The 15,164-nt window shown below is 43.6% G+C and overlaps 2 protein-coding genes across 3 annotated transcripts in view; both read left to right on the top strand.

Annotated features, from left to right (window-relative positions):
- The window catches only part of CEP126 (centrosomal protein 126), a 62,172-nt gene extending 60,072 nt beyond the window's left edge, over positions 1 to 2,100 (top strand). Inside the window, exon 13 of one of the 2 annotated variants that reach the window (XR_016018717.1) lies at positions 1,985 to 2,100. The gene's annotated coding sequence lies outside the window, so the exon portion shown is untranslated. The remainder of the gene's footprint in view (positions 1 to 1,984) is intronic. The other variant, XR_016018718.1, reaches the window with a different exon arrangement.
- Positions 2,101 to 2,780: 680 nt separating this feature from the next.
- On the top strand, positions 2,781 to 13,234 carry LOC148755809 (serine/threonine-protein kinase MARK2-like). The gene is given in 4 exon segments (XM_088791490.1): positions 2,781 to 5,438; positions 10,664 to 11,505; positions 11,508 to 11,712; positions 11,714 to 13,234. Coding segments are annotated over 3 exon segments (1,191 nt in total). The 5' UTR covers positions 2,781 to 5,438; positions 10,664 to 10,844; the 3' UTR covers positions 12,039 to 13,234.
- The last annotated feature ends 1,930 nt before the right edge of the window (positions 13,235 to 15,164 follow it).

Here is a 15,164-nt window from a genome sequence, read left to right as displayed (position 1 = left end):
ATCACGTGGAAAGTGTCTGCACTCCTTATTTTTACCTTCTCCCCTCTCTCTCTTGCCACCACTATTCTGTAGTCTCTTATTTATATATAGCATTATCATAGTTTAATTTGACATTTAAGTCCTTGATGACTCGATTATTATCTGTCTCCTTCACTGGACTGTGAATTCCTTTAGGGCCATGACTTTGTCTACCTTTCGCTCAATATCTTGTCTCTATTCTATGGTTTAGGATGCCTGTATGGTAAATTTACCAGTGAGCATACGAACAATGAGTGAATAATTGTCCATAAAAGGTGTGATATCCACTAAAATACAAGAGAACTGCCTGCAGTGAGCTCTTGGCTTGTTACATCTCACTGGTCCTCAAATCTGAGGTGTCGTCCTTATAATTTTCAGAAGTCATTGTATAGGTAATGCATTTATATACATCAAAGAATATGTCCCCTGGACAGAAACTTGGCCATAACAAATATCTAATTGCCCTCTGAATATAACAGACCAGGATAGATATGTACAAAGTCAAAGACAGAAAATATCCCGGGCCAGCAAGACTGGTTTGATTTTTCAACAAATCACATGTGTGGGGACAGAGCCAGTAGTGCAGTTTCCAGGCTCTTGGCCTCACGTGGAAAGGTGCTGGCTCAGGTAGTAAACGGCCATCAACTGTGATTGAATGCCCATCAGCTGTGGCTAGTTGGCCGTCAGCTGTAACCACTGAGCCATTGGCCACTAACATAACTGCCGTGACTACACTAGCAGACAATGGGGGCTAGCAAGAAGATGGTGGCTGAGCTAGCAAGAGCAGATTGCAGTTAGCATGACGGATTGAAGCTAGCAAGTGAGGTTGGTTGGCAGAGAGAAGTATACGGCAGGTTGCGGATCGTGTGGCTCCTGCTTCCTGTGTCTCCAACCCAGCCGCCAGCAAGACTACAGTGGTATGACTCCCCTGTCTATGGCTCCGTGGGTGTTCCTTTTTGGCCTCACCATGTCCTGAGTTCTTGTGCGGGGAGCGGGACTAGAGACCCTGCATGACAGCCCGCATGACAACATGCTACTCAGGGTTATACTCACCAAGGCAGACAGTGACATTAGCCTTCCTAGTGATGTCCAGAGGAAAAGGTGCCCAAGCATACCTGGTCTGGACTTGAAGGAAACTTTTTCTGCTTTGGAAGTAGCATCCGTCTTCTAGGCATATTGTTTATGTGCCTGAAGAACGAGGAATTGTAGGTCACTCTGCCCTGCCTCCCTGTCCCTACCAACTCCCCACCAGCCATCTTCTTTCTTCATCTCCTGCCTTTCAGCCATCCTTTAGATCTTCGCTTCAGGATCACTGCCTCCAAACCTTCCCCACCTCCCCTCCACTGCAGTCCCCCACACTGCATGGGGGTGGATGCCTCTGATTATTACTGGCCTTCACACAGTAGGTGCGCAGGGAGGAGGGTGCCGGTCACAAGAACGTGTGTGATCCCCTTATTTCTCATGTCATTGGAAAGTGAGACATTGGTATTTTGTCATATACATCCATTTCTGGGCACTTGGTAAACACGAGTCCTGAGAGAGGTCAGCTTTGGCCAGGTTCTACCCAGTTTCCTCAGCAGCCTCCCTCAAACAAACTCTCTCCATCTGCATCTCTTTCTGACCCCAAGCTTTGCTTTGAAGCATTGTCACGTGGGAGGAAAAATGATTCGAGACTCAACGCTAAGGCTCTATACTGAAAGAAATAAGCAAACGAATGATAAAACGCAGCTTGCCTAAAGACTGCATTCATTGGCATTGCCTGGTGTTACGTTTTTCTTCAATTTAGTATCTGTGTAGTATCTGTTGGCTAGTGAATGTTATGATCTAAATTTATTCTACATAGAATCTGTAAAGCTTTATTTTCCCCCTTTTTTTCCAGAAGCCTCGGGGTTTAGTGAGGGTGGGGTCCGAGGGGGGCAGTGTTTTCTACTCCAGGGCAAGCTATTGTCTCTTTGTTGCCTTTTAGCTTCCATATTGATCAGCTGACACAAAGGAAGGAATAAAGAAGTAGTAGGAGTTTGGAGGCCATTTAAAAACTTCACGCCATCTTCATTTCGAGAATGGATCTTGGCTGTAGTTACTGTAAGTTGTAATTATGATTTGAATAATTCCTACATTTTCATTATTGCACGTTTTCATCATTGCACGTTTTCATTATTGCATATCATCAATTGTACGTTTTCAATATTCCAGACCTTGTGCTAAACCCTTGCTGTGCATTCATCCCATTGAGTCCTTACGGTGACCCTATAAGTTCAGCACTCATGCCTTCGTTTCATAAGGCTTAGAGACGTTAAATGACTTGTTGAAACTCACAGAAAAGGAACTGGCAGTGCCATGACTTAACCCATGTCCATCTGATTTAAAAGTTCAGATTCTTTCCCATTGTGGTGGTTTCCCCCAAAGCAGGTGTAGTAATCATTGTGATCTGATAGATTTCACAGATATTTACATGTCATATTTCTACATATAGGCTGAAATCCATAGTGAATACTGCTTAGAAAATATTGGTAGGTATTTATTTTCTACAAATGGTTTAATACGTTGACTGAATATTCTCAGGCAGTAACTAAAACAAATTAAGTAATCTCAGAGCCTGCTTGTCTGCCATCACCAGTTAGAAACATACTGGCCATAAAAGAGAGGGGAAAAAAATAACGCAAATCAAATTAACCAAAAATTAAGGGGGGGCGGGTAGGGAGGGCAGTTCTTGGCTCACACAACTGATTCAGAAACATTACTGTCTTCAGGCAGGGCTTGAGCCAGTAACACGTGTTGTAACCAGCACCCAGTTTGGGCTCTCGGCTCTGCCTTTCCTAGTGTCGGGTTCATCTTCAGACTCGGCACGTTGCCCCATCACCATACCCAGGTCTCTTTTTTTTTCACAAATAGGTGCTGCTAGCTGTAAGCTCATGGCTGGCCTTGAACTCCATTGTCCAAGGGCAGAGGAAGGGTCCCCTTTGGTTGTTCCTGCACAAATCCTCATATGCCCTTTCTCTTAGTGGTTCAGATTTGTTCACATGTCCATCTTGAATCAATCACTGCGGTCAGAGGAAGAGGAGTCTGTAACTGGCTTAAATCCATTAGGGCCCACGCATGGTACACAGCGTGGGTCAGCCCTGCCTGAGCCACATGGTGTCAGCGGGAGGGAGAAGAGGGTGGTTCTTCACCGTAGTCTGGGGACACTGGCACCGTGCTAGCATCTTCCTAATACTCTGGGATGGTGATCTAAGGCCCTTAAAGCTGCATCACATTCGATCCTTTCCTTGTTTTGTAAACCACAGGCTTTGGGATTTTCCTTATCATGTGATGATGCCTCCTCCATTCAGGGCATCTACAGGCATATTTCACCCTTAACAGGGGCCTCTCCCATTTGTGCGGGGCTAGTCTTCCTTCTAGGTATAAAAGTGCCTCTAATTCAAAGGCCTTTAGGAGCAAACTTAACTGTAAGTTTCATTTCAAAACACATACTCAGCTGTTTTACTCCCGGCACTCTAACAAGGAGTGTCCCTCCCTACAAGCTGCAGAATGGCTTGAATGACCATCATCGTCGTCATTGTCACCCTCATCGTCGTTTGGACTGCAGACCTTGTCCTGGGCCAGTTCACTTACATTGCTCTCCTCCAATCTGGGAAGTCAATCTTTTAAAAATCCTCCACACATTTCAAGGCCCAGCTTCAGGTTTCCTTCCTCCAGGAAGCCTCTACACACACTCTAACCCTCAAGAATATCTTCTTTCAGATGATGCTTTTGTCTACATTAGTTATCCTCCTCTACTTTGATCTGTCTTCCTAACTAGGTTGTTAGCTGCTCAGAGGCAGGGACCTCAGTTCCTACTTTCTCCTAACACAGTGGCCTTGAACATCAAGCCCTCCACGATTATTGATTATCACTCAAGACTGTGGGACTCTCATTCCTTAGAGGAAACCAGGAAACCTTTGTGCCACGTGCGAAACTGTTTATGCCGACTACTTCCCCGTACAGTCTCATTTGTCTGAGCACTTGCAAGTTTATTCTGCAAAATTGCATCACTATGAATACTTCTCACACTAAGACCGAAGACCTAGGACCAAAAACGTTTCCCTCAGCAGCTCTATCTTCAGCACCATTTCTGGTAATGGCACTGGGAGAAGCACTTGTAATATCTGACCTTTGTGAGTGTTAGAGCATGTTAGCATGAAGCAGAAAGATCACACACCTTGGAATCTCCTAGGTCTGCGTTTAAATTCTAGACTTGCCACTTAGTGCCTGTATCACCCCCTGAGAATTACTTAATGTTTCTAAACATTAGCATTCCCCTTTGTAAAACTAGAAATATAATTCCTACATCAGAAAGCTGGGACCTATCCTATCTTCATCGCAAATGAATCTACTGGAATATAATTGAGTTCTGACGCTAACCACATGGACTTGGCATCAGACGCCACAGGTTTAGGGGTACAGTCCACAGGACTGCCCTTCAGACACAGCCACTGGGGGACTCCAGGCCAACTACACATGAGACCAACGGCCACCAATCCATGAGGTTCCTACAGTGCCCTCAGTGTGATCATTTGCTGGAGCCATTCACAGAACTCAGGAAAACTATGCTTATGGTGACAGTTGTATTATAAAGGATGTCCACAGGGTGAGGTCTGGGAGGAAACACAAAGCTTCTGTGCCCTCTCCCTGTGCCCTCACCCTACCGGCACATCATGTTCACCTCTCACCAAACTCCACTGAGCTTTGGTGTCTAGAGATTTTATTGGAGTTCCATTATAGTAGGCATGATTCATTAGATCAATGACAATGGGATTGAAGTCGGTCTCCAGCTCTCTGCTCTCCCCAGAGGTGGGGCTGGGCCACGTCCTAATCCTCTAACCACCTGTCGGTCTTTCTGCTGACCAGCCCAGTTAGCACAACGGAAGCTGTCTAGGGGTTCCACCTTGAGTTATCTCATTCGCATAAGAAGACACTTCTACTGCTCATGGAATTTCAAGCGTTTTTAGAAGCTCTGTACCAGGAACCAGGGACAAAATCCATATAAAGGAAGTTTATGTGATAATGAATGAAAATGCACCTTTAAATGTGAGAAAGTAAACACGGAACTAAATAAGCATTGAGTTGAAAGACTAAATTTTATGATTATACTGTTAGCACTGTTGTCCTTCCCCTTTTTTTTCCTTCCTGCTCTTCAGAACTCTATCAAGATTCCAGCCATTTGAAAGACCCAGCATATGTAGCAGATAGTGGAATCATGTGGTAACTCGACATGAAAAGGCATCTGTTGTAATGGATTTAATTAATGAAGTATAGGACAACTTTCTGAACAAAGACAGTTTTAGCCACTCTTCATAAATAAAGTTTCCATAACAAGAAGAACAGAGAGAAGGCTGTCTGACCTGCCTAGGATAATGGGAGGAGGCGGAATGACAATGGAAGTAAGTGCAGAACCAGTCGTTACAGACCGAATGAACACAGATGCTAAAAGTTAAATGTGCAGAGTAAACAGCTGTGATCTTCACACTCTACACTGCTGTTTCAGATCTGCATCTTAGGATGAACTCTTCTCAGATCCCACTAGGTTTTCATATGACCAGTGGCCTTGAACGTGGGCACAAATGCTTTGAGAAAGCCCTATTGTGGGACGACTATACTGGAACCACTGGGAGCCACATATCACTTCCCAGTGATGGGATGTCATAAGAGGTCAGAAGGAATGACGCAGACAAACATTCATGTTATTCTCAGTGAAAAAGAACAGGTTACAGATTTAAAATGAACATAATCCTAATTCTCATCCTTACACACTTATGCAGGTGGACACAAAAAATACTGGGGAAACATATCAAAATGTTAATAGCTTAACATTTCTGAATCTTGGCACTACCATTTGTTTTTCATGCTCTTATTTATTTTCTTCAAAATGTTTACATTGCTTATGTATTAGTTTTTTAAAAAATAGTTTATTTTCATCTTCTAAATACTACATAAGTGTGCAAAAGTAATTTGATGTCAAAGTGAACTTTCATTTTTCTTTGTTTTCTTTTTTTTGTATTTTATTGGACACTTGGGGCATAGTGTGTTTTCCACAGCCCATCAGCTCCAAGTAGTTGTCCTTCTATCTAGTTGTGGAGGGCACAGCTCAGCTCTAAGTCCAGTCACTGTTTTCAATCTTTAGTCGTGTGGGGCACAGCCCACCCTCCCATGGATTGAACTGGGAACCTTGTTGTTGAGAGCTTTGCTGTAACCAGCTGAACCATAGGGCTGCCCCTCCGAAAGCTCAGCGGCAGCTCGTGGTCTTCAATCTAGTTGTGGAGGGCACAGCTCACTAGCCCATGTGGGAATCGAACTGGCAACCCTGTTGTTAAGAGCTCACGCTCTAACCAACTGAGGCATCTGGTCCCCCATGTATTAGTTTTATCATAATAAGAATATTTAAAGACAACACTGCATTTGGTATATAGATTGCCCTGTGATTATTTTCATTTTATGTACTGTGTGTCTGAATGATATTCTATCTCCTCAAGGGGACGGAACCTCTTGGAGCAGAGGCACAATGCCTCCTATCTCATGTGCGTGGTTGCCTTTCTGTTAGGTTCTCAGTGTTCATCAGTTTCTGGGTGGACACATTTGCTGCCCAGTTTGCTTTCTCTGAGCCATTGAAAAAAATAGAATCTGAGAGGCCAAAAGTTGGGATTGATGTGTAAGGTCAGCAGAAATATTGATTGCCAAATTTTATCTTAGAAATCAATACAATCTTCTCTAACCCCCTTTCCTAATAAAGCCCATAAGATTTTAGACGACCATTCATTCCTGAGAGACCCCTGGTAACTCTGGACGTGGCAGATCACTTTCCTTCAAGGGAGGCTGATGATTCCCACAAAGTAGCTGGGAGCAGACTGCCTTTCCAATGGGTAGCAGGTCATTTTCAGAAGTAGAGGATTGGGGGGGGAGGGGGGATAACACTGAACAATGAATGATTTCTTATAATGGAATACTACAGAGCAAAACCAAGTATGGATTCAAAAAATATCATGTTGGAGCTTTTAGAAAACTACGGTGAGCAAAACAGAGAGGTCTTCATTTCATGGAACTTACCCCGTTGATACAGAGAAAAATCCTCTCATCAAATATATAACTTAGTGGCATTTTCTCCGATTCTATGATGCCTCATTGTTGATAGGTACTGGCTACAGAAAGACAAGCCTTCAAGCTTAAAGACACCTCATTTTCTATCTTGCTGCATCACTCATTCATTCCCTCATTCATTTATTCATACAGACAAAATGCAGAAACATCTGCAGGCACCTTCCATATAACAGTTAAGGCATTGGGGGAGGATAGAAAGTAGCATGTTTGTTCTGACGTCTCTAATGAATATCATCACCCATTAGACATCATGCTTCTGATCAGCGATGCATATTACCCGGATTCCAGAGTTTTTCCAGTCCTATTAGTCCTCAACTTAAAAGGGCTGAATTACTTTTTCTTTTGCAATCTTTAAATAAAAACTGGAACACAGTTTGGAACACATGGATTTTGAATGTACCAAATTTTAGTACGTAGAACTTTCCCATCTCCAAATAACTGAGAAATAGGAAATAAGATTTCCTTCTGTATATGAAACTTTAAATCAAAATAACGGATATCCCCATTTTCTGACCGATGGGAACTGACCTTGATGGCCACAGCTGGCCTTCTCCAGGTAACGCCCCTGCAGTTGTCATGAGTTAAGTGCTGACAATAGAAATTGCAGCATACAGTACCAATTAAAGAATTCAGCAAAGTTAAGCGGTCTTAAGAGGCCCAGAAGTGAATATACATATATTATTAAGTGAATAAAAAATTTCCTAGAGATATTGTTTAGAAATACACTTCCTTGGTGAGCTCCAGAAGCTTTCTCTGCCTTGGTAATATTTAAAAAGGAATGGACTCTGGCAGAGGTCTTACATCATTTTCCTGCCAAGGTGCATTGTAAGACAGGCAGTTTTTAGTAAATGTCCTTGCTTGCAATAATTGCTTCTCTGCAATATATTGGCAACATTGCAATATAATATTGCCATTTCCTCTCATCTAAGTTGTATATGTTTCGGTATCCGACCACTCAAGCTATTCTAATAAGAGACAGAAAAAGAAATTACTTTGGCCAGTTTCCTGACATGCTAGAATAGATGCTGTCAATTACAGTCGCCGGTTAGGAGAAATCTTTTGAAAGGGCAGGGGGATCGGTCCCTGAAACCTTGTCTGTTTTATTGCAATGTGATAGAATATGAACATGATCACATATTGTGTTTTCATCCACTGATTGACTAGGTCTTTGGTCCTCAGTGATAATGACAAATACAAATACAAAATGACTTACCAACAAGAGAAATAGGGATTTCTTATCGGTCATTTTACAGAAAGCCCAAAATGCAATTTGAAAGTGGAAAAAGGAATTCAAGCAAAATAGAAATTCCCCATGATGCTCATGGGCCCAGCAATCATAGCTTTACATCTCCATTCAAAGGTACCTCTATCTCTGCACAAGATGAGCAGCTGGCTCATCTACCAAGGCCCTGACTTCACTGAGCTTGTGCTTTATCCTCATGCATGGCCTCAGGGATATCCCTATGTTGGCAAATATAGTTTGTCTAGGAATTATTTGGTGTTTCAATAGATTTACTCCACCGGTATGCTGTGTGCCTAAACAACAAGGTGATTTTCTTTAAAAAGCCAAGTAACGGGTCAGTTCAGCAAACAGATCACTTGGGGCTGATGTCTGATCCGCATTTATTTAAATTTTGCACAATCAAAAAGAGACATGTCTTTCATTGCTAAATATCTTTCAAGGGCTTAAATTCTATAGTAGGTGATGTTCTAGGCCTGGAATTTTGATGGTATAAAGACAGATAAACTTCCTTCTCTCGTGGTATGTATGTTGGGGGAGAACTATAATAAATGAATTAACAAAAAGAAGTACGGAGGCAGGGAGGGAGAGAGTGAAGGAGGCAGCAGGGGGAGAACATTAAGGCTGAGAAGGAAGAGAGGGGAAGGAAGGAGAAAAACAAAGGACGAGAGGAGGGAGGAAGAGAAGGAAAAAAGGCAGGAAGGAAGAAAGGAAATAAGGAAGGAGTGATACGAACTCTGAAGGAAACAAACAAGAAGTATAATATATATATGTAAACCATGACATTTACATACATCAGAACTCTAGTTCAGAGGAACATGCAAATTAGAGCCATATGATTTTAAAGGTCAGAGACCTTTGATAACCCAGTAGGTCTGAGTTATTTCATTAGTGGGCCGTGGCCATGTTGGTCTCTTCAGTGTTGCTCCAATAATATAACATGGAAACAAGACTCCCCACAATAGGAAGGACCCCCCACCCCCACGATAGTGAGGACACTGAGTTATCATTATACCTCCCTTCTTGAAGAGTCATAATTTATATTACCATATGAAAGATTCTGGAAAGTCCTGCAATACCTATTCTATCAAGAATCCCCTAAACTTATTTGGATATGGAAGCTTGTTTCCTGTCCCACTTATTAACCTCCCACCTGACTTGTTTTAATGGTTATCCCATGGGCAGGATGGCTAGTGGAAGAGGCATCATTAAACAGAAAGCTCAGCCTTACTAGAGAGGGGCCAAAGGACAATGAAAAAGCAGTATCCACATCCTAGGAATTTATTTGTTTGTTTGTTTGTTTACTTGCTTTCTTATTTATTTAAATATTTATTTTTTACCTTTAACAAGATTCCATTTATTTAAAAACAAAACCAACCAACAAACCAAAAACTCTAGGTATGGAAAATGAATACACACATGAAAGTACTTTCTCAGGGAACTACTCAGCTAAGCTAGGTATTAATAAGCACAAGGTGGTTATAAAAAACAATTGCTTGTAGATGCCTTTTAAATAAACATTTTACATAAAAAGTTACTTTATTATACATCCAAGTATAAAAGGGCAGCGCCATTTCTTGGCTGAGGGAGTGGAAAGAAATCATCTTAGGGGCTTTCAAAATGCAACACTATCCACCCCGACAAAAACATTCAAATAGACGTCTTTTTTGTTTTGTTTTGTTTTGTTTTGTTTTGTTTTGTTTTGTTTTGTTTTAAAGCATCCTACAGACTTTAAATTCTAATAAAGTAAATATCAGTCTTTAATATGCCACATAAACAAAAATTTCTTTGGGGCCCCCCCTTTTTTTCAGAGTAAAGGAGTCTTGAAACCCCAAACTGAGAAAACCACTGTAGTTTATCCTTAGCCATATATGGTCAGTGTCTGGCTCTGAGCTCAAAAGCACCAGTGTGAGGGGATTACCCAAAGCTGCTATATAAGGCCCTGGCTGCACTGAGCTTTCTGTCCGTTATAGCCCAGGAAGCTGATTTGTGGTGACCTGTTGGACTTGGACCTTTTAGTGTGTTTTCTCCTTCTTTTTCCCCCGTTTTATTTTTTCCTTTCACTCTTGTTTTCTTTGTTTCAATCCGTTTCTTTTTTATTATTTTTTCTATTTTCTTTAAATGTTTTAGTATTTTTAGTTAGTATTGTTACTACAGTTAGTGCATTTAGTCAATGTAGTTAGCATAGTTATTGTTTATTAGCACAGTTGGAGAGTATAATTAATATCATCAGTGAGCGTAGTTAATGGGTCACCATGTTGTGTGACGTTACAGATATCATTGTTGACCAGGAGCCCCATGGTGGCCATTACGAGCTCCAGGGAACCATCGGAGAGGGCACCTTTGCCAAGGTAGTTTTTGGCAAGCACATTCTCACGAAGACGATTGTGGCTGTGAAAATCATCAACCAACGGGTCTTCAACAGCACAGATCTCTCCTGCACGAAGTCCACTGCATGGCAGACTTGCACCATCCTAACGTCGTCCAACTATTCCACGTATTCAGCTCAGCGGAATCCTTCTTCCTAGTCATGGAGCTGGTTCCCGGACGGGACATGCTGCACTACCTTCATGACCACGGCCACATGTCGGAGGACACAGCCTGCGGTGTCCTCTGGCAGCTGGCGTCAGCAATGCACTACTGCCACGAGAAGGTCATTGCTCACAGGGACCTGAAGCCACAAAATGTGCCGTTAGACACTCAGATGAACACTAAACTTGCAGACTTTGGACTTGGCGCATTCTCCAATGTCCATCAACTCAGCACGTTTTGTGGCAGTCCCCCTTATGCAACCCCAGAACTGTACCCGAGCCAAACATTCAGTGGTCGTGCCGTGGACATCTGGAGCCTGGGAGTGGTGCTGTACGAGATGCTGACGAACACCGTCCCTTTCGAGGCAAACAACTGGGGAGGGGTGAAGGAGAAGGTAGTCAGAGGGCGGAATGTCGTACCATCTTATCTATCCATTGAGGTGGAAAGCTTCCTCAAAAAACTGCTAACCCTCATCCATGAGCAGAGAGAAAATCTGAAGACCATCATGCCACATCCTTGGCTAAACATAGGCCAAGAGGAAGAACTGAAACCTTATGTCGAGCCACCCAGTGATGTCATAGACCCAGGGTAATAGAACAGATGGTGAATTTGGGCATTCATTGGGAAGATATCAAGGACACATTGTCAAATGAAACATACAATAACATCATGGCGACGTACCGCATGTTACACACACAAAAATCAAAACCCCAGTATCACACCATTAAGGTAAAGGCCTTCCATCCTCCTGAGTTCCAGAGCTGCAGTCCCTCACCAGCCCAGGAGGTTCAATCTGCCCGGTTTCCAGAAGGCAGAGCAGCAGCCTATGGACCACGAGCCAGGGCAGAAGGCCCAAGGGTCTGCCGGTCCTAGAGACATCCTGGAGTATAGAACCACCACTTTTGAGTTCAGGACCACCACCTCCCCATCCAACACGGGATCGAAGACCGCCACTTCTGAGGCCATCCGGGAGTCCAGCAATGCCACTTCTGACCCATCCACTCCCGAGCCCAGCTGGGGCTCCAGGACTGCCACTTCAGAGGCCAGCCGGGGCTCCAGGACCACCTCTCCCGAGCACTGCTGGGGCTCCAGGACCTCACCTCCGGAGCACAGCTAGAGCTCCAGGACCACCACTCCTGAGCCCTCCACTCCCAAGCGCAGCTGGAGCTCCAGGAGCACCACTGCCAAACCCTCCACTCCCGAGCACAGACCAGGCTGCAGGAACACGACTCCCAAGCACAGAACAGGCTGCAGGGATGCCACTCTTGAGCACAGCTGAGGCTCCAGGAACACCAGGCCCAAGCACAGACCACGCTCCAGGAACATCACTCCCGAGCACAGCCAAGGATTCGGGACCACCACTCCTGAGCACAGACCAGGTTCCAGAACCACCATTACTGAGCACAGACCAGGCTCCAAGACTGCCACTCCTGAGCCCTGCACTCCCAAGCCCAGCTGGGGCTCCCGGAATGCCACTCCCACAGCCAGCCGGAGCTCCATGACCAACATTGCTGAGCATAGACCAGGGTCCAGGAACGCCACTCCCAAACTCAGCCCTGGTTCCAGCACCACCGTCCTTAGCCCAGCCTCCCAATGTCACCCTGGGGACTCTCTCTCCAGCCACAGCATCACCAGCAACAGTGGAAACCCAGAAGACATCAAGCAGGGCCAGCAGCGGTTCGCTAGGAGGTGCTTGAACTTTTTTAGAAAACGCTGCTGTCTTCCACCCAAGAAGGGGTACTGCAAACGCAGTCAGGTTAAGCCACTTTAGAATTTGACAGCAAAGGCAGGGCTAGAACAAGACTCCGGGGACGTCCAGCTGGGCTCGCTGCATTTTAAAGGCTGAACTGGATGAAGCTGAGGTCCAGAGAGCCCGACCACGTGGTGGGGGAGATTGGCCAGAGGCCAGCAGTACAAGAAGTACACATGGTGTGTCCAAGGAACCGTGGGCGAGAGGACTTGGTCCAATGGACAGTGGAGATGTGAACAGTGCCATGGTGTTCTCTGCATGGGATTCACAGCCGGGGTATCTAGCATCGCTGTGGCATCTGGCATTGCCATGGTCTTCAGGAGGACTTCCTTGGAGGGCGGCCTGGAGCTCCCTGGGAAATAGGAGGGACCACCCTCGCTGCAGGTCCACCATTTCGGTCCCCAGCTGGGTGCAACTTCAGAGACTGAACTGTTTTTCCTGAGGCCCTTCTTCCCTCCCCTGTTCTGTGGGAAGGAATGGTTCTTATTAAAGTACCTGGTTTTCCAAACCTTTCAATAAATGTCTTGCTTCAGAAAGATGTATTGGGTACTCTTGTTTTGCATCCTCCAGTTTGAGGAGCGCATAGTGATGTAATATTTGGCCTTACTTGGAACAACTCTGCACTTTTGCATGTTGTACACTCTTGGTCTTCTGTTTCCTGGGCGTTGAACCCTCAGCTCCCTTGTCCATTTCTCCTTTGTGGCAGGATGGTGTTGCTTGCTCACATAGCACACATGCTGCCTTATTCCTGTGGATGCTCATTTTTCCATCCCAGGAATTTATAATATGAGTACGGGTCCGTTTAGCTCACTAGTACCTGTTGTGTGCCAGTCCTGGGGACTTGAGAGATGAGTAAGATACAGTTTTTGCCCTCAAGAAGATTCAATATAGAAGGGAAGGTATTCACAAGAAAATTAAAATGTATAATTCAGTACTATTTGCTATAGTAGAGAGCAGCGCACAGGATACCAGGGAAGCAGAGTTTACTTGGTAAAACCTGGAGGAGACCAAAGAGATATCATGGAGGACTTCCTAGAGGAGGTGACAGGAATTGTGCATATAATGTTACCTAGAGAATAATTCATTGTAGTATATGATCAAGAACTGCATCATGTGGTTAGATACTATATCCTGTAGGAATTCAGGAAGTGGTCATAGGTACCTGGGGGGGTGTGAGTTTCCATTAAGAGAGTGGAACATGAATGGGATCTTGAATGACATGGGGCCAATAATTATTTATAATTATCTATAATTATTAATATTATTAGCTATCATTAAATGATTTTTATGGGACCTTCTCTATATCATACACTTAGCCAAACTTTTTTTTTAATTAAAGTGTATTGGGGTTTCAATTGTTAGTAAAATTACGTAGATTTCAGGTGTACAATTCTGTATTACATCATCTATAAATCCCATTATGTGTTCACCACCCAGAGTCAGTTCTCCTTCCATCACCATATATTTGATCCCCTTTACCCTCACCTACCATCACCCTCCCCCCGTACCCTCTGGTAACCACTAAACTATTGTCTGAGTTTTTGTGTCTCATTTGTTTATCTTGTTCTTTTGTTGTTTTTGTTTTATATACCACATATCAGTGAAATCATATGGTTCTCTGCTTTTTCTGTCTGACTTATTTCGCTTAGCACTATAATCCATCCATGTTGTCACAAATGGTCCTATTTCATCTTTTCTTACTGCCGAATAGTATTCCATTGTGTATATATACCACCACTTCTTTATCCATTCATCTATCGAAGGTCATTTTGGTTGTTTCCATGTCTTGGCCACCTTAAATTAAGCTGCAATGAACATTGGAGCACACTTGTCTTTATGTATAAATGTTTTCAGATTTTTTGGGTACATACCCAGGAGAGGGATTGCTGGGTCATACGGTAATTCTATTTGTAAATTTTTGAGGAACCTCCACACTGCCTTCCATAGCAGCTGCACGAGTCTGCATTCCCACCAACAGTGTATGAGGGTTCCTCTTTCTCCACAGCCTCTCCAACACTCGTTACTATTTCTCTTGTTGATGATAGCCATTCTGACTGGGGTGAGGTGATATCTCATTGTGGTTTTTATTTGCATTTCTCTGATGATTAGTGATGTTGAGCATTTTTTCATATATCTGTTTGCCATTTGTATGTCCCCTTTGGAGAAATGTCTGTTTAAGTCCTCTACCCATTTTTCAATTGGGTTGTTTGTTTGTTTTTTGTTGTTGAGTTGCATGAGTTCCTTGTGTAGTTTGGATATTAGCCCCCTGTCGGAGGCACGATTTGCAAAAATCTTCTCCCATTCAATTGGTTGCCTATTTATTAGGTTGATGGTTTCTTTGCTTTTGGAAAGGTTTTGGATGACTGATTCAATTTCGTTACTGGTGATCAGTCTGTTAGATTTTCCAGTTCTTCATGGTTCAGCCTTGGAAGGCTATATGTTTCTAAGAACTTGTCCATTTCTTCTAGGTTATTGAATTTCGTGGCATATAGT

This window comes from Rhinolophus sinicus, chromosome 14 (genome assembly GCF_057876585.1).
Source record: "Rhinolophus sinicus isolate RSI-liver-muscle chromosome 14, RSI-T2T, whole genome shotgun sequence".
NCBI lineage: Eukaryota > Metazoa > Chordata > Mammalia > Chiroptera > Rhinolophidae > Rhinolophus > Rhinolophus sinicus.
Note: the sequence above shows the minus strand (reverse complement) of the source record. Positions and strands in the feature narration are given on the sequence as shown.